General features: G+C 40.2%; 1 protein-coding gene across 1 annotated transcript in view; it reads left to right on the top strand.

The window, feature by feature from the left end:
- LOC144800484 (vitamin D3 hydroxylase-associated protein-like) overlaps window positions 1-19,762 on the top strand; it is a 257,769-nt gene that overhangs the window by 181,994 nt on the left and 56,013 nt on the right. The window contains exons 8-10 of the mRNA XM_078671683.1: window positions 12,020-12,145; window positions 15,912-16,009; window positions 19,623-19,722. Coding sequence (XP_078527809.1) covers window positions 12,020-12,145; window positions 15,912-16,009; window positions 19,623-19,722 — 324 coding nt within the window. The remainder of the gene's footprint in view (window positions 1-12,019; window positions 12,146-15,911; window positions 16,010-19,622; window positions 19,723-19,762) is intronic.

Genomic DNA, 19,762 nt, shown 5'->3' with positions numbered 1-19,762 from the left:
GTCACATATTACATCATTCATGACATGGTCAGTGACATCACTGATGACATCACTGATGACATCTCAAATGACATCACTGATGACATCACTGATGACATCTCAAATGCTGTATATTAGTGCAACTAACTATATATGGAATTTCATTGGTTTTATGTCAATAAAATGTCCAGCTAACTATATATGGTCTCTAACCTATGGTTTTTTCAGTGAATTTTCAAGGTTTTGTAAATGCAAATTCCTAACTATATATGGTCTATAACCTATGGTTTTTTCAGTGAATTTCATTGGTTTTTTAAAAGCTAATATCTATAGCTGTAAAATATATTCTTTATTACGTGACGTATCACGTAGCCACGTAAGACGCCTCATGACGCGTCGCATAACCGTGACGTATCGGCTCTGCAGCGCAAACAAAACCCGTAACGTAAGCGTGCCGGAGCACGCTTACAGATATATATATTTTTTTTAACCTTAATTAGACAAAATCCACACGTGCACATATCTTGAGGCCTTGCAAAGGCACATCAAACAAACAGTCCCTACAATTTTGCCAAGTTTGCTGGAAATCTATTCCCATCATTTTTTTTTTACTGTTTCTCTTGGTTTTCCCCTTGTTACGCTTACCGGGACGCTACCCGGTACGCGAACCGGACGCTCCAAAAACACAAGATGGCGGACTCCCGTTACGCTGCCGGTTAGCTGCCCGGTTCGCGTACCGGGAAGCGCCTCTACCGCGAAAAATCGCGGGGGACTTTAATATCCCCCTCATCAATCCTAGGGGGTCAGGAGGGGTTTACCTTGCCCCCTTTCCTTCATTTCCCCCTTCTTTTTTCACCACATCTTGTCTCTCGAACCTACCGAGAGACAAGATGGCGGCCGCTCCGGACTGTTTACAATGTTGACAGCTACGCTGCCGGTTAGCTGCCTGGTTAGCTGCCCGGTGAGCTGCCCGGTGAGCTGCCCGGTGAGCTGCTTTTATTTTTTGCCCCGCGGGGCACTTTAATATCCCCCTCATCAATCCTAGGGGGTCAGGAGTGGTCTACCTTGCCCCCTTTCCTTCATTTCCCCCTTTGTTTTTCACCACATCTTGTCTCTCGATCGTACCGAGAGACAAGATGGCGGCCGCTCCGGACTGTTTAGAATGTTGACAGACACCGGAGAGCCAATCAGCTTCGCTTCGCGAAGTTCCGTTACGCGTCAGGTACGCGAACCGGGGCGCTAACCGGAGCGCTGTCACAGATATATATTTTTTTTTAAATGTCAATTTATCAAAATCCACTGGAGCACATATATTGAGACATAGCAAAGGCACGTCGGGCAAACCATATCTACAATTTTGCCAAGTTTCATGTAAATCTATTCAGCCGTTCGAGCTAAAAGTGAGTCCAACCGCCCTATGGAAAAATGAATGGGAAAAACGCGTTTTGGGACCCCCCTTTTTTTCTCGGCCCCCCCTTGGCGAAACCCCCCCAAATTTTCAGGGGCTGCTCAGAAACAAAATGTGCCATTTTCCTGAAACTTTCAGCCAATTCCGTCCACAAACGCCAAAGTTATTAGACATAGAATTTTCAGAAATCCCATAGAGAAAAAATCCTAACTATATATACCCACTGGCTATCGCCAGTAGGTAATATACATATATAAACATATATAATCTGCATATCTATATAAATATAAATGCATGCATACATATACATATATGCATACATATGCATGTTATTTACATGAAAGTTTTAAAAACACTAATAAAAGCAAAGCTAAAAAGCCACCTCATTACAAACAGAATGGCTTTAACTTAAACGAGGGCGAGATCTGTTGCATTTTCAATGCTTGTTTACTTTGGTTCTATCAAGAAGGCATTCAGATGTGTCACACATTTGCCATAAATTCTGAATGTTAGCACTCTAGTTGCTCATTAGATCACTGTAGTAAAGCTAGTGCTCACCAGGGAAGTCTGCTGCTAATCATGGTTTGCAGCCATTTTCCCGCATTTTTTATCCCGCAGACTTTCAGTCCGCATACCATTATCCCGCAAGGTCATTGACCTCGCATACCATTATCCCGCATTTTTTCAAAACGCATGTGCATTTATCGCGCATGCCTTTACAAAGAATTACGTTTTAAAGGCATGTATGGTAAATGCATTTGCGTTGTGAAAACCACGATGACGAGAGAGGTAAGTGGGTTTGTGTTAATTTTTTCGTGGGTTAGTGATTGTGTAGTGTAGTGTAGTGTTGTGTAGTGTTGTGTTAGTGTAGTGTAGAGTTGTAGTGTTTGCGTAGTGTAGGGTCATGCTGGGGGTAGTGTTTTAGGGTTTAGGGTAGTGTTGTAGTGTTTGCGTAGTGTAGGGTCATGCTGGGGGTAGTGTTTTAGGGTTTAGGGTTGTGTTGTAGTGTTTGCGTAGTGTAGGGTCATGCTGGGGCTAGTGTTTTAGGGTTTAGGGTAGTGTTGTGGTGTTTGCGTAGTGTAGGGTCATGCTGGGCGTAGTGTTTTAGGGTTTAGGATAGTGTTGTAGTGTTTGCGTAGTGTAGGGTCATGCTGGGGGTAGTGTTTTAGGGTTTTGGGTAGTGTTGTAGTGTTTGCGTAGTGTAGGGTCATGCTGGGGTGTAGTATTTTAGGGTTTAGGGTAGTGTTGTAGTGTTTGCGTAGTGTAGGGTCATGCTGGGGGTAGTGTTTTAGGTAGTGTTGTAGTGTTTGCGTAGTGTAGGGTCATGCTGGGGGTAGTGTTTTAGGGTTTTGGGTAGTGTTGTAGTGTTTGCGTAGTGTAGGGTCATGCTGGGGTGTAGTGTTTTAGGGTTTTGGGTAGTGTTGTAGTGTTTGCGTAGTGTAGGGTCATGCTGGGGTGTAGTGTTTTAGGGTTTTGGGTAGTGTTGTAGTGTTTGCGTAGTGTAGGGTCATGCTGGGGGTAGCGTTTTAGGGTTTTGGGTAGTGTTGTAGTGTTTGCGTAGTGTAGGGTCATGCTGGGGGGTAGCGTTTTAGGGTTTTGGGTAGTGTTGTAGTGTTTGCGTAGTGTAGGGTCATGCTGGGGGTAGTGTTTTAGGGTTTTGGGTAGTGTTGTAGTGTTTGCGTAGTGTAGGGTCATGCTGGGGGTAGTGTTTTAGGGTTTAGGGTAGTGTTGTAGTGTTTGCGTAGTGTAGGGTCATGCTTGGGGTAGTGTTTTAGGGTTTAGGGTGGTGTTGTAGTGTTTGCGTAGTGTAGGGTCATGCTGGGGGTAGTGTTTTAGGGTTTAGGGTGGTGTTGTAGTGTTTGCGTAGTGTAGGGTCATGCTGGGGGTAGTGTTTTAGGGTTTAGGGTAGTGTTGTAGTGTTTGCGTAGTGTAGGGTCATGCTGGGGGTAGTGTTTTAGGGTTTAGGGTAGTGTTGTAGTGTTTGCGTAGTGTAGGGTCATGCTGGGGTGTAGTGTTTTAGGGTTTTGGGTAGTGTTGTAGTGTTTGCGTAGTGTAGGGTCATGCTGGGGGTAGTGTTTTAGGGTTTAGGGTAGTGTTGTAGTGTTTGCGTAGTGTAGGGTCATGCTGGGGTGTAGTGTTTTAGGGTTTTGGGTAGTGTTGTAGTGTTTGCGTAGTGTAGGGTCATGCTGGGGTAGTGTTTTAGGGTTTAGGGTAGTGTTGTAGTGTTTGCGTAGTGTAGGGTCATGCTGGGGGTAGTGTTTTAGGGTTTAGGGTTGTGTTGTAGTGTTTGCGTAGTGTAGGGTCATGCTGGGGGTAGTGTTTTAGGGTTTAGGGTTGTGTTGTAGTGTTTATGTAGTGTAGGGTCATGCTGGGGGTAGTGTTTTAGGGTTTAGGGTAGTGTTGTAGTGTTTGCGTAGTGTAGGGTCATGCTGGGATGTAGTGTTTTAGGGTTTTGGGTAGTGTTGTAGTGTTTGCGTAGTGTAGGGTCATGCTGGGGGTAGTGTTTTAGGGTTTAGGGTAGTGTTGTAGTGTTTGTGTAGTGTAGGATCATGCTGGGGGTAGTGTTTTAGGGTTTAGGGTAGTGTTGTACTGTTTGTGTAGTGTAGGGTCATGCTGGGGGTAGTGTTTTAGGGCATATTCGTTCTAAAAGTTTTCGTTATTTTAATTTGCGGCCTAATAGTACATGCGGGATTTTTTTTGCGGACTGATGGTATGCGGGATTTCGTCATATATTCGCTAATCATACTTTCTATGGCAAAATGAACCCCCTCATTTTGTTCCTTTTTAAATTAAATGTTTTAAGAGTTACCACTTTATTCCAATCAAGATGGCTTCAGGTGTGCCATACCTTTGTAATAAGTAGGACTGTTAGCACTCTAGTTGTTCTTTAGAACACTCTGGGACATTCTGTCATTGGGCTATAGTTGGGCTACATCTGGCTGATATTTGGGCTACATTTGTTTTTTTTTGTCTCTGGTGGCCATCTTTGGGCTACATTGGGCTACATTGGGCTACATTGGGCTACATTGGGCTACATTTGGGCTCCAACATATATATAGCCCAATGTAGCCCAATATATATTTTTCAAAGTTAATTTTCGTAAAAACCACTGGAGCCTATATCTTGAGACATAGCAAAGGCACATCGGGCTACCAGTCCCTACAATTTTGCCAAGTTTGGTGTAAATCCATTCAGCCGTTCAGGCTAAAAGTGAGGCCAACCGCCCTATGGAAAATTGCATGGGAAAAACACGTTTTGGGACCCCCTTTTTTCTCGGCCCCCCCTTGACGAAACCCCCCCAAATTTTCAGGGGCTGCTCAGAAACAAAATGTTCCATTTTCCTGAAAATGTCAGCCAATTCTGTCCTCAAACGCCAAAGTTATTCGACATAGAATTTTCCAAAATCCCATAGGAAAAAAATCCTAACTATATATACCTACTGGCTATCGCCAGTAGGTAATATATATATATATATATATATATATATATATATTTATATATATATATATATAGTATTATTATGGTTAACATGTATATAGGTCACTGCATAGTTTCAATAAAAGTTATATGTTCACATGCTTATGGGTCTCTGCTTTATTTGTTTTGTCTACCACAATGTGTGATAAGTTATATAAGTTATTTGATTAGATGCCTCTGGGTCTCTGTTTTTACATTTTGATATATCACAATGTGTAGATATAATCATAACAATTCTATCTATAAGTGCTTCATTAATAAAATATTGGGAAAATATATAAAATTAGATATAAATAAATAATAATAAAATGCATTAACTGCCCCCCCCCCCCAAAAGTCAGTGTTTCTAACTATCTATTCATACATGCACATATGGGACTTTATATAATACAACTTCAACTTGATATCTCTTTATTATTTGCCATATACATGTATACCTTTCTATATAGTTATGTATCTATGTATTTATTACTTCACTCATACTATAGAAAAAAGGTCTTCATCTCTCTCCAATATACCATTCTATATCTCATCCTATACCTCTCTCACTATATCCTCTACCTCCACTATGACTCATCCCAAACTTCATTGAACTTACTAGACTCTTCCCTCCTGTATCCCATACCTCCCTTTACTACTATGATCTCCCAAAGCAATACTTTCTAGGCTCTTCCCTCATTTATCCCTCCTTTGACTAATCTCAAATCTCATTTTACTACTTTTATCTCTATAATTACCCTTTCGAGACTCTTTCCTTCTCTATCCCTTTTTTCATTCATCCCAAACCTCATTTTACCACTATGATCTCCCAAATAACACGTTCCCTCTTTTATCCTGTTAAATCCAACAGGTTCACATGTACACCACTCAAATTGACAACTTATATTTCCCTATAGTAATCCACCACTTATCCATATTGTGTTTTGCAATGTATCCAAAAGGTTATCGCAGGAGATAAAGGATGAGAGTTACCAATTAAGTATTTTCTACAATATATTTGCAGGCAATGGTAGTCTTGAAATGGGTCTATAGTTGCTCGGCTCAACCGGGTCCAGCTTTGATTTCTTCAGTAGTGGTAAAATGGATGCATTTTTCCATGAAGCAGGAAAAATAGCAAACCCAATTATCCCTTTAAACAGGACCCACAGTTGTTCACTAACCAAATGCAATATTTTCAGGGACAGGGATCTTGCAGAGCCCCAGTTATAGACTTCTTAACCACTTGGGTGATCTGCTGTATAGAGAGGTAGAGAGAAACAGGTAAGAAGGTGGGCAGGGGAGAATGGCAAGCCAGTTGGGGGCCTGTCAATCAATGTATTGCCATATCCTCTAAGCTCTTTATACACTGCCTCCACTTTGTCCCTAAAAAACTCAGCCAATATATGGGGGTAAGATTGTGGAATACTGGAGTGGCATAGAGTGTTGTGGAGTTGAGTGGCACAGTGCCTTTGAGTGGAGCGGTGTAGAGTGGAGTAGATTGGATTAGTGTGAGATAGAGTAGAGTGGAGTAAATTGTGGTGTAGCGTCATATAGGGAGTTGTGCAGAGTGGAGTAGAGTGTGGTAGAGCGGCATGGAGTAGACTACAATGTTGTACAGTGACATACACTGGAGTACAGTGTTGTACAGCGGAGTAGGAAAGAGTTGAGTGGAGTTTGGTAGAGTGGAGGAGCATAGAGTGGAGTAGAGTGTCTTAGAGCGGAGTAGACTCGAGTGGTGTAGAGTGGAGTGTCGTATAGTTTCATGTCATTTCGTAGTGTATCATGCTGACGATTGTCATGGCATAAAGTTTTGTGGTCTACAGTGTAGTAGCGTAGTGTGGAATAGTGTAGAATAGAGTAAAGTACAGTGTAGTGGCATAGACTGGAGTGGTGCAGGAGTGGAGTAGGTTAGAGTGGAATAGCATAGAGTGGAGTGGCGTAGAGTGGAGTTGCATACAGTGGAGTGGAGTAGCATACAGGTAAATAGCATAGAGTGGAGTGCGGCAGATTGGAATAGCATAGAGTAGAGTACCGTACAGTAGAGTAGCATAGACAGAAGTGGCGCACAGTGGGGAAGAGTGGACTAGCTCAGAGTGGAATTATCTCATGTGTACTGTACTGGATAACCCACCCATCAGATGAACAATATATATTGCTATAATTCGGTAGGTGTACATTATAAGTTATAATTGTCACTGAGTGTCACGTTATATACAGTGAACAATTCTACAAATTTGCAATCTATATACAGTGAACATTTTAAAACATTGTTTACCACATCATATTATTAGAATCTTCAATATATATTTTATGGGTATGTAGACAGTCCACTCAAGAGTTTTCTATGTGTCTGTCTAGAAGGTTACAGTGTGCGCTAAGATGGGTGCATTATATACAGTGATTTCGTTCTTGTATGTAAATAACCATGTCTATGTTACATAGTGTGGCTGATACGTATACAATTCATATACGTATCAGACGACTCACTCACGGGAGCTGCTCGATAGAGAGAAGGAATACTGACACCAAGTAAGTGCTGCGCTGAGAACATACCGGCACTGCAGTCAATATGTTCACGCTAAGTCTAGTAGACATGCCAACCTCTGTTGAATAAATATTGCAGTTTAGGTCATTTCCACAAGCGTGATTATACTTGCATGGAACCTACATTCTGAAGCATCCCTATTAACCCTGGCGGAACTGAACACTGTTAGTCTACCTCCCCCTATATAACCTTGGTGTGCACCTTATCCATGATAGATATTATAATAGTCTATTCCCTGATTACAGGTCCGGATACCTTCCCTGCATCTTTTATCAACTAACATACTTGATCCTACATGGACACATGTATGTGTTGTACTGGTAAGCCACAGCACGCACCTTAATAAACCCTAATTTCATTTTAATTTCATTATCATGTTAATGTACCTCTCCCCTGCATAGTCCCCAGAAACACAGTCCTGAAGAGACCCCGTATCTAGAGAGGGTTGAAACACCGTCAACAACATACAAAAGAAAGCTTGAATTAAATTATTGTATATTGTATTAAGCTCTTCCTTTTTGAAATACACCAATAACCGTCCCAGTTTTCTCACCATGTCACGCAATACTCACTAAAATAGGTTATTGTCACTTCACTTGGGGTCACAATATCACTTCAAATGTGCAAAAATGTTTTGCTAATATCTCCATATTCATGTTTAAGTAACACGTCTGTGATACAGACCACACCTGCAAAATAAAATTACCTACTTCGGCTGAAGTTAGGTATACCCTTAATTAAAAGTTTTTGTGGGCTTTTTAAGGAATGCAAATGCATATGATTAATACTGTGACTCAATATAGGGTCATTAATGAATCAAAATAATCCTTACTATGATTAAATCAGAGCAACAACTTTAGTTGCGGATTGTATATTGTTCTATTTAAATGAGTTCCTTGTGAACACTGTCTTATACTTCTGTACTTACCCAGCTCACAAGGACGTATGGGTTGCTCTTGGTATTTAACCCTTTATATGCGGGGCAGATTCCCCCGCTGTGTTGGGGAGCGGGGGGCGCGCACAGCGCCCCGCTGCTCATGACGAGCTCAGCTCGTCATGACCACACCCGTTTGTGTAGAACGTTCGCACAGCAGGGGAATTTCCCCAGCGTGCGAGCGTTCTAACGGTCATGGCGAGCTCAGCTCGCCATGAGCACACGAGCACCGTGGCTCATGACGAGCTCAGCTCGTCATGAGCGTTCAAGGGGTTAAAATGTAGATAGTAGTGGAGCAGAGTGTAGGGCAGTCTACATTCACGTACAGTGGAATAGCATCGAGTGTGGTGGCATAGAGTTGAGTTCCATAGAGAAGAGTTGCATACAGTGAAGTAGGGTACAATGGAGGGTGTAGAGTGGAATAACATTCAGTGGAGTGGTGTACAGTAGAGTGAAGTAGAGTGGTGTCATGTACAGTGGAATAGCGTACAGTGGAGTGACGTACACTGGAGTGGTGTACATTTTGTCTTAAGTTTGTCTTAAGACAGACTTAAGACAGACTTAAGACAAAATCCTAACTTCTGTGAATACCAAAAGTAGTAAGTGCCTTCTGTGAATACCAAAATAGTAGTAAGTTTAGGATTGAGTCTTTAGTTCATTCTGTGAATCGGGCCCTTAGAATGGGGGGCATACAGTGGAGTGGCATAGTCTGGAGTGTCGTAGAATGGAAGTGTATAGTTTGTAATAGTGTAGAGTGGAGTGAGGTAGAGTGCAGTGGCATAGAGTGGAGTGTGGCTCTTGAAACATAAGTAGCTCGAAAATGTGTGAACAGATGTCAAAGTAATGTGGCAGGAATATATATTGTGAAGTGAAATGTAAATTGTTTGGTAGTAGGTGTAAACAGTGTAAGTGTTTAAAAGTTATAAGTGTTAAAATAATTAGCTATATATTTTGGGGTACCCTGAGGTAGGTGCTGATGAGCAGGCAGAGTCTGATTGGCTAATGTTTGTCATTACAAAATGTAAAAAGCAGCCATGTAGTTTTCAGCACACTTTCATTGTGTCTATGACCCTAATCCAAAACTCAGCCAAAGGGGCTTTAAAACAACATGGCTGCCTTTAACTTTTGTAAAGGCAGTTATTACAGCCCTCAAAAAATCATAACAATATTACTAGACCTGAAGGTCGAGTGATCTACTCAACCTAACCGTAATGTACTTAACCCATAAACTGTTCTCAAATTGCTTGATCCTTGGCAAATATTTTATTTTACAGAGCCGCCTTTTTCTTCATTCTCCTGTATGACTGCAAATTCAAATATGTGAGCTCAGCATTTCTGCTATACAAAAAGAACTCATTTGATTAAAGTAAACCTTTGCTTCATGTACAATAGGAATCGAGCCCACTTATAGGGTACACATAATCCCTGGTTTACCTCTTAGTCTATGAATAGCATTGCCATCAGGGCGGAGGCAGGAGTGCTACTAAGTTCATGTTCAAAAACTCACTTTTCATAAATATATACTAAAGCATGATGTGGCAGTGCACTGTCCTTTACAGACAGTAAATTTCCCATTGAAATGGCAAATAACTAACATAAAACTTTACTGTTAAAACTATTTAGTGTTGAAACAACAATCTGTGAAAATTGGGTTTCAGAAAACATATTTGTCATTTGTATCACCAAGTTAAGTGTCCTGATTTGTTTTCGTCCTAATCAAATATTCTTTCATCACACAGAAGTACAAACAATGGGCTATCATAACTACTGAAATATATTTTGAAATGTATGTTCAGTTGACGTATTATCTATTTAAAGGTTGTGTGTTAGGGAAAACCTGGCACACTATAGCCTTTCTGTACAGCAGGTCAGACAGCGCACTTTACAAAATCCTGGAACTCTGCAGTCGGAGAAAGAAATGTAATTGTAGGATGTAAACTGACTTCTGACCCATATTTCTGAATTCAGAGCAAATGTTTAAAAGATAAAAACGATATTTTAAGGGATCTTTATTGCTCTTTCACTTTTTTGAGTGATCAGAACACCTTTCTTTGTCAATGTGCCAGAATGGGCAAGTACATCCTAAATATAGCTCGCCCTGATAAACTCTGACTAGCCTTAGCGAGAGGGTGAGTAGATTCCTCTAGGCCTGTGTTAGCCAATCACATAATGCCTTATCATCGCTATATACCATGGTAGTTTTGCAAATTACAAGAAAATACCATGAAATTTCAGTAGCCTACTGCAACTCATAATTAATCTCCCTACTTATTACCACCTTAATTAAGTGGTAATAGGGAAAATGACCAAACCTAATACTTACCTGTATCTAAGGCCATAACACAGAGAAAGTGGCCTTAAATTAGCATGACTGCTCTTAACATTTGTAAAGGCTGTCATTAGCCAATCACATAGTGCCTTGTTATTGCTACATACTATGGTACATTCACATAATTTCACAAAACTACCTCAATAAGAGATATTTTTATGTATTATTAAGGTTGAAAAATCAAAAGAACCCCTTCTCTAGTAAGCCTAATAATATCTACGAGTGGCTACTGCCAACCTGTTATATATATATATGTATATATATGAAATTGACCCCCAAAAAGTTTCAGGGACGTTATAGTTAGTTTCATATTTTTCACACGCAAAATCATAGAGATTCAGCAGTTAGAGTTAGAGTTAACACAAGTAACGATATGTCATGCCCTAAGGTAACTACAACCCGTGCCCTGTTTTCTCATCAATAATTTTACAGAAAATGTTGCAGTGATATTAACAATGATGTCACTGAAGATGTCATGACTAATGTAACATGTGGACTAATTATCAGTGCTAGGCGAGGGCGTGAGTTATAATGACCTTAACGCAAGAAATAACTTGCACTACTTTATTCTTGAAACGCTTACTACAATGTAGGGGCATATTATCAAGGGGGTTTATCTCCGCTTTTTTGGCTTTAAAAACCAAGAAAGCGGAGATAAAATGATCTCCCTATTACCTAGCTGTCGCTAACACCAGTTAGCGACAGCTAGTAGGAGATAGCGACCATCTTGGGCCCCACTTTGCATGTCAGTGCTATTTATCACTAATGACATGCAAAGTGGGCGTGCCAAGATGTTAGCGACTGGAAACAGTCGCTAACATCGCTATCTCCTATTACCAACTTATGGAGATATTCGCGCTAAGCGCGAATATCTCCAAAAGCTAACACCTGCCCTGAGCAGTTCTTAGCCATGTTAGCCAATGGGAGGTGGATAACATGGCTAAGAGCATTAGCTCAATAATGCATGAATATCGCTGACTTTTCAGCGATATTCATGCATTGCGGCCGATTTTTATCGCATTTGCGATAAACCTTGGTAATACCAAGGTTTATTTGCGATAAAAATCGCCGCAGCTCAGCGGTACATTTTTTGTCTCTAACCAAGCAATAGCGATAATTATCGCTATTGCTTGGTAATATGCCCCGTAGTTCTTTGAGGTATGTGACAAACTTTGCTATAAATATTGAGAGCTTTTTTTTTGTAGAGTTGGGCGACAACTGAGTGAATTCACGCAGTACGCTTTACCTTCATGTTGATACGTTTTACAGAAATATATTAACAGATGCTGTTCACTACAAGCAGAGTTTGTCCAATGGCTTTTAATTTTGTAGCTTTACATTGTTTATTTGTATTTTATTCTGTTTTAGGTGTACAAATGTTCTAAGCCCTTACGGATTGGATACTATGACACTGATGGGTATTGTATGCCTCCCCCTTGTATGCAACGAGCTGTTAGCGAAACAAAGAGACTACTTGAAAAAGCAGGTCATACAGTAAGTTGTAAATTTTACAACAGTTTCTGCATGTATTTTAATTTATGTACATTGATGGACTTATGCAGCTCAAATGTGATAGACATCAAAACATGCAAATATTGATTCATCCCATTTAGTTATCTGATATGCGGCCCTATATGAAATAATTATAGCTGTTAGGATTCCTCTGCCTACTCGAGTGGCTACATGTTTTTCACTGGCTGCTCCCCCTATCCAAAACCATTCCTAACAATTGGCAATTCTATTGCCTGACCCAGTCCAGGTTTTTTCTGGCTGGCCCACCTGTCTCTTTCTTGCTTTGAATTACACTCCTTTTGAAGGTAACATGGATAGGGTGTCTCCCGAATGGCTCTTTCCCCCGATCTGAGCTTCATCTGATACAGATTTTCACCTTTGCCTGGGCTTTTATCTTTATTTGCTTCTCTGTGAATACGGATATCTCAGCACCAATTGCCTAGGGCCCGATTCACAGAACTAACTTAAGACAAAATCCTAAACTTACTACTTTTGTTATTCACAGAATGCACTTACTACTTTTGGTATTCACAGAATGCACTTACTACTTTTGGTATTCACAGAATGGATTTACGAGTACTAACTTTACGTCTGCACTCGGGCCGGAAATTCTGGCCCAGAGGCGGAGCTTGTGGCCCGGAGGCGGAGCTTCCGGGCCGAAGGCGGAGTTTCCGGCCCAGAGGTGGAGATTTCAGCCATGGCTAAATCCCCAACTCCGAGCCGGAAGCTACACCTCTGGCACGGAAGCTCCGCCTCCAGGCCACAAGCTCCGCCTCCGGACTGGAATTTCCGGCCCGAGTGGGGACTTAAAGTTAGTAGTCGTAAATCCATTCTGTGAATACCAAAAGTAGTAAGTGCATTTTGTACATACCAAAAGTAGTAAGTGCATTCTGTGAATAACAAAATTAGTAAGTTTAGGATTTTGTGTTAAGTTAATTCTGTGAATCGGACCCTAAGTCTTCCATGGCAAGGTAAAGGGATAAGTAAAAGCGCTAACTAATAATGCAGTTTATCATATATATTTATTTTGAATATAAAACAAAAGAAATCTTTAATTCTTTAGCGATATAAAATTAAACACAATCTATTTTGCAAAAGAATGTTAAAAAATACATTTTCCTAGATGTTTTATGGTGCCCTAATAATTATTAAAAGTAATGTATTGAATAATTAAAAGTAATGAAATTATATTGTAATAAAAAATAATGCTACAATGATTTGTAAATTCAAAAAAGGTTATTAAATGTTTCATATTTAAAAAAAACCTTCATTTAGATTTTTTAAATTAAACTATATTTATATATTTCTAATGATTTCAAATAATTACATTTAATTTAACATTCTTTCCTACGGGCTTTTACTTTAAGTCTCTACCTCCATTAGTTTCTATCAGAGACTGTTGGGATACCAGTGGTCCTGGTTGGCATTCTTGGTGTTGGCTTACTACTATTTCTTTTACTAATGGTTTAAACTCTGAGGGGCATATTACCAAGCAATAGCGATAATTATCGCTATTGCTTGGTTAGAGACAAAAATTTACCGCTGAGCTGCGCCGATTTTTATCGCAAATAAACCTTGGTACTACCAAGGTTTATCGCAAATGCGATAAAAATCGGCCGCGATGCATGAATATCGCTGAAAAGTCAGCGATATTCATGCATTATCTAGCTAATGCTCTTAGCCATGTTATCCACCTCCCATTGGATAACATGGCTAAGAACTGTTCAGGGCAGGTGTTAGCTTTTGGAGATATTCGCGCTTAGCGCGAATATCTCCATAAGTTGGTAATAGGAGATAGCGATGTTAGCGACTGTTTCCAGTCGCTAACATCTTGGCACGCCCACTTTGCATGTCATTAGTGATAAATATCACTGACATGCAAAGTGGGGCCCAAGATGGTCGCTATCTCCTACTAGCTGTCGCTAACTGGTGTTAGCGACAGCTAGGTAATAGGGAGATAATTTTATCTCCGCTTTATTGGCTTTTAAAGCCAAAAAAGCGGAGATAAACCCCCTTGATAATATGCCCCTGAGTTTGTGAATACCAAAAAGTAGTAACTCACACAAAAATGTAAACTTACGCAAAAGTGTATTACCTCTGTGAATCATGTCCAATATGCTTAAGAACATGATTATCCAAGTTATAGTTGATTACAATAATTCATTAAAATAAAACACCAAATGGATTTTTTTTTTAGAGTACATCAAACAATGTTATGTAAATGCTCTATATTGTGGTAATTACATTTGTAGCATAAAGACATGCCAGTATGAATTATCGGGTTGGGTTAGAGGCAGGTACTGTCTTTTGCCCTCCTGTATTAGAAAGTATTCCTGCCCCTGTGGTACCAACCAATTACTTGGAAGTTCGACTGTATGAGAGGAAGGAAGTACAAAAGGAAATAAATGTGTGCGTTTGAGACTGTATTTGAGGGGTATGTATGGGATGTTTAAAAATATGGAAGTTAGGGAGGAAAGAGTTGGTTGAGTGGCCATAGCTCTCTGCAACAGGCAGCCCATGTAGAACGTGAGGGTGCATTGTGGAGTGGAGAGCCTACTCAAGGGTGGGGGTGAGACATAGATGGGCTCCAGATGTATCTCCAGGATGAAATCCAGCCAACTGAATCCCAGAGAAATTCCCCTTCACCCACCTCATCTCACCCTGTCATTTTTCTTGGTTCCTTACAGTTTGTTCTTTCCTCTCTCAAAGAATTGACAGTATATGTCACTTATTACCACATTGCTGTCTTGTGTGCTCCACAGAGGGTTAAATGAGGCATCCCATGTATTGTTTGTAGTGTTTTAATACAAATTCCACCATACAGGCTATCTTCTCCTAAGTAAAATTCCTCTCCCTTCTCAGAGCTGCCTGCATCCTGGAGGGAGTGGGGTTCCTGGTGACGGCAGGGTCACATAACCCAATCAGCCTATAATGATAGTCTAGGGTGTGTGTATGTGTTCTTTATGTGGTTTGCTGTTAATGGGTCTCGGGTGTGTGTGATTTGGCTCATGTGCTTAGTATTTGGCTCATGTGCTTAGTATTAACCTATTCCCTCCCATACAGCATTCTCCATCTCCATGGAGGAGATCGTCTTCTATGTGGTGAAGGTTCCAAACTTCATGCAGAGGTCCCTGCTTGAGTGGTAGACATGTTCACCAAGTAGGTGGAACATAAAATAGGGTTGTGAAGTCACTATTAGTAATCTTACAGTCATAATACATATTGGTTGATGATCCTCCTGAATTGAGGCGATGGAGGCTTGAAGGTCTGCAAATATACTCTTGGAAATAGTGAATAGCAAAACAAGTGAAGAGTTACACCATGGTGTAGTAGTACATAAACACATGGGTAAATCTACATATGTGAGTTTACCTTCATTAATAGGTACCTCTGCTTAAAGTTCACTAGTCCGATACAAAATTCACCGGACAGAAGTGTATTTTCCTCTTATGATATAATGAAGCATGACAAATATGGTATTTGATGTTAACGCTACAGTACTTTCAAGAAAAAGAGAGGCACATAGGTTCCTAGGCTTTCCAGGGACAACTGAGTATCTAAAGGTAAGTATTGGTCCCAGGGCCAATTATCAACAGGAGAAAACCTCTAAATATGTGCTGTTCTATCTGATCTACAGAAAGCAGAAGCGACATAAACTTTACTCTTGTTCAAGCTTTTTGATAGTCTCATTATTGAAATAGGCAACTAACACAGATTCCTGTTACAAAATGAACATATTTCTTTACAGCTTATACCCTTTACACCTCCTCGGATGGACTATGTGGCCAATGAGCTATTCACAAGAGGAATCTTTGCCGATGGAGCCTCAATGCTATTAGATAAATTGTAAGTACAAAGTCAAATTGTTGGTTTTGAGAGGTAGTCGTTTGTGTTACTGATTATCATATTAAAGCCTGACCCCATGGCTTTAGGAATGCTAGCCCTGCTACTTACTTCATGACTCCTGGAGTAGCAAGAGCAGTGTCAATAGTACTAAAGAACTACCAGCTGGTATCCATGCCTAACCCTAATTAACTTTGATTTCGAATATTGACACTTCATAATAGGATCATGAGTAAGATTCACTCTTATACTAAAGAAAAGTGGAAATACTTCAAACATATTTATACTCACTTTGCAACATGAAAGACTGGCTTATTATTGTGTGTTTTGTAACATTTTGGGGGCTGATTTGGACTGTTTGAAAGCAATAGGCATTCACTACCTTTATCATAGCTTTGACAATATGCGAATTGGGCAGCACTTGAGCTTATCTAGCAAGTCCTTAAAACAAAATCAAAAACAACTGGGGACAATTACCAACACTGCCGAGTGCCAAACTATATGTCAAAAATATCCAATTACGTTATTTGTGAAAATGCATATACATGTATTTGGGGAAAGGTTTGCCATACATTTATCAATATAGTAACACTATTGCTTCTGATCAAGACATTTCTAAGAAAACAAATAGTTGGTGTGTAATGGAGTAATGGAGTAAGACTAGAACTTTGCAGAACTGATTTAGGTTTTTGGGGTAGTAACAGATCCTTTAGGAACAATTGCTTGATCTTCATTGAACAATGCTTGTATATTTATTTCTATATTAAATCATGTTTTTTATAATACACTATAACCACAACTTCTCAACATTGCTGCAACATGTTTTATGCTTAGTACCATTCTTGCCCAAAGGATTTCTACATTTTTGTAGCTTTTTGCTTTCCTTTTCAGTATGGCAGTGATACATTTGAACATAAACTACTAGTACTTTTTTGAAGCACTACTTGATGGTCATAGAACAAGTCCAGCAGCTGTAGTAGATGTTGCTATACTTTTAATGTGATACTAGCTCCACTTCTTGGCAGTTCTGTTATAATTAAATGGAAAAGGTCAGCACATATGAACTGCTAAATTGCTTTGTATTAGAGCCAAAGGTGCACGCAGTGTCAAACTAAAAACCGTGTAATGTGTTATCGAGACAGTTCGATTTTGATTTCCCACTTTTACTCCTGATAAAATGAATGCTACAATCACATTTAGAGGACTCCTCTTCATACCACATTCTGAACTACTGAAGTGCTAGTTTGCATCTGGCCCAAAGCCCAAAATAGGATCACGAAACAAATTAAATAACACATTCCTAAAGCAGGTGGTATAATTAAAGTTTATCACACATCTATACATAGTTAATCACATTGCATCAATGGAATTTAGAGCAGAGCTTCTTATTCACAGAAGTCTACTGAACAATTATGTGAATATACCAAATTCAGGAGAATAATCCACTGTCCACAGTACACTGCCATAGCTAAGGTAGAACCGTACATGTACTTAAAACCGCAATGATTCTTAGGGACACATTAGGATGGCGGTTGGACTTTGTCCGCCCGCCATCCTATCGCGAAATGGGACCGCCCGTCATAAGGGCAGGGGTCCCATGGGGGCCATTAGGATGCGCCCACCACAGTGGTGGGCGCATCCTGCATTCCTGACATTGTGGCGGGTGGTGCACTCAGCACCGCCCGTCTCAATGCCAGGAAGGCATGTAGTGCACTTCCATGCACAACATGGCAGGCACCGCGTGGTGCCTGCCATGTTGTACATGGAACTGCTGGGTGGTACCATAGGTACATCCCATGTGCACCCCCATCCCCCAGAATCCCTGGGGTCCCACTACGGGCACCTAATGTGAAAAACTGCCTGCCTTTCCGAAAGGCATGTCCCCGCCTGCATACAAATATGACACCACCTCCATATTAACTGTTTTTCGGCCAGGTAGGCAATATTGCCTACCGGGTGGATTGCCTACTGGCGGAAAACCGGCGGACGGTCTTCCCGTCCGCCGGGGTCCACCCGCCATGGCAATGTAGTGGGGGGAAATTAGAGGCGGGTGGTGGTTTTTGGCGGGCGGATTGCCAACGTCATATGGGCAGTGGTGATCCGCCCGTTATCATAATGGGCCCCTTAGTGTGGATTATTCCAACACAGGATCAACAGAGCCATCTTTTAAATGTGGAGCAATGTCTTTTCAATTATCTGACTGATTATTCAGAACACTGTGAACCGTAATAAGAAAAGAGTTGGGCAGTTACATTTCTTTTCCATCGCGAGTGGCATTTCCAAGCTATGCAATTGAGCAGGAATTAGGCAAAGCTGACCTATTCCATCATATTGAGTTATTGTGAGATTGGAACCTAAAGGGATACTATACGTTAGACCATAGTGTTGTTTTCATTCAGTAACTGTAGTTTAGAACTCATGCGGAAAATATGCACTATATCATTTCAATGATCACTGTCCAAGACACCTTTCTCTATATTAGTAGGTTTACACCTTACCCCTTTTGATTTCTAATGAAATATGTTTAATTCTATTCAGAAAAATAAGTTCAAGTTACAGTGAGTTCACCTTAAACTCGTTAATTTAAGCTACAACTGTATTTTTTGTTACCTTGATGCATATTACTCAAAATAAAATTCATATTTTATTTGTATTTTGAAACTGTAACTTTCTCTGTTAATTCATATTCTGCTCCAAGTGCTGGGAAGGCCTCAATTTTAACCTTCGGGGCTGATGTGGGTTACATATGGATACCTGTGAGTCATGTACTCTGGTACAACCACCAGGAGAGACTTTAAGTAATTTATTGATCTGCAAACATTTACTTTGTGAATGTCAAATATCCACCATGATCTTAAATGCAATTTGAGTATGAAAAAATGAATTTGGAGTGATGAAAATTCAAATGAAAAACACGTTTTTGTTGTAATGTTAAATTCCTTAAAATAGATAACTCAAGAAAAATTTAAGCTCATTTTGATAACACATCAGCAATATTTGATAGTTGCTGTTCTGTAACAGTTTTCAACATGAGGGAATATCCACCTCCTCCTTTGTGTGCCCTACATAGCTTGTTACAACTATTGCAATTGGCCTTCCCTGCTCGTACTAACTACAATTACACTTGTAAATTGACTATACTCAATTAGGCTAGTTAACTGCCCAGTAAGGCCACGTAAGTTGGTACAAAATGTACACTAGCAGAGTGAAGGGTAAATGTCACATAAGGGCTGCAGTGCATATTTACGCCACCCACATATATGCCAAAAGTATATGGCCCCAGGCAGCACCTTTGAGCACAGGGTGGACTTCAGTCTTCAAGTACTGCAGTGTCCCACAACAAGGAAAAGTGCCTTTTCCATGTAGAAACACCTACTTTTATTTATTGGCTAAGTCACCACTAAAATGTTCCTAGTTGTACCACAGGGCTGGATGCTTTATATATAAAAGTGTGACATTCATCATAGTGGGAATTCTATGCTATTGACAATGAACAGAAAACACACTTACTCTAGGTATTCAATATGACGATTGACATATGTGTTTTCTAACTTCAGAGTATGTAAAATGAAATAAAATGTGAACTTAAATGCAAACTAATTTTTCAATATTACAGTGAAGAAGATATTGTGGATCCTAACCTGAAACCACAGATCTCCACTTATAGACTTCCAAACTGGGTGAAGTGGACTCTGGCCACCATTTTGAAGCCTGTGGTAAATAGTATTAACCAGGATATTAAGCAACTTTAGTAAT

The sequence above is a fragment of the Lissotriton helveticus genome, chromosome 1_2, assembly GCF_964261635.1.
Source record: "Lissotriton helveticus chromosome 1_2, aLisHel1.1, whole genome shotgun sequence".
NCBI classification, from domain to species: domain Eukaryota; kingdom Metazoa; phylum Chordata; class Amphibia; order Caudata; family Salamandridae; genus Lissotriton; species Lissotriton helveticus.
The sequence above is the reverse complement of the archived record's forward strand: the minus strand, read 5'-3'. Positions and strand labels throughout refer to the sequence as shown.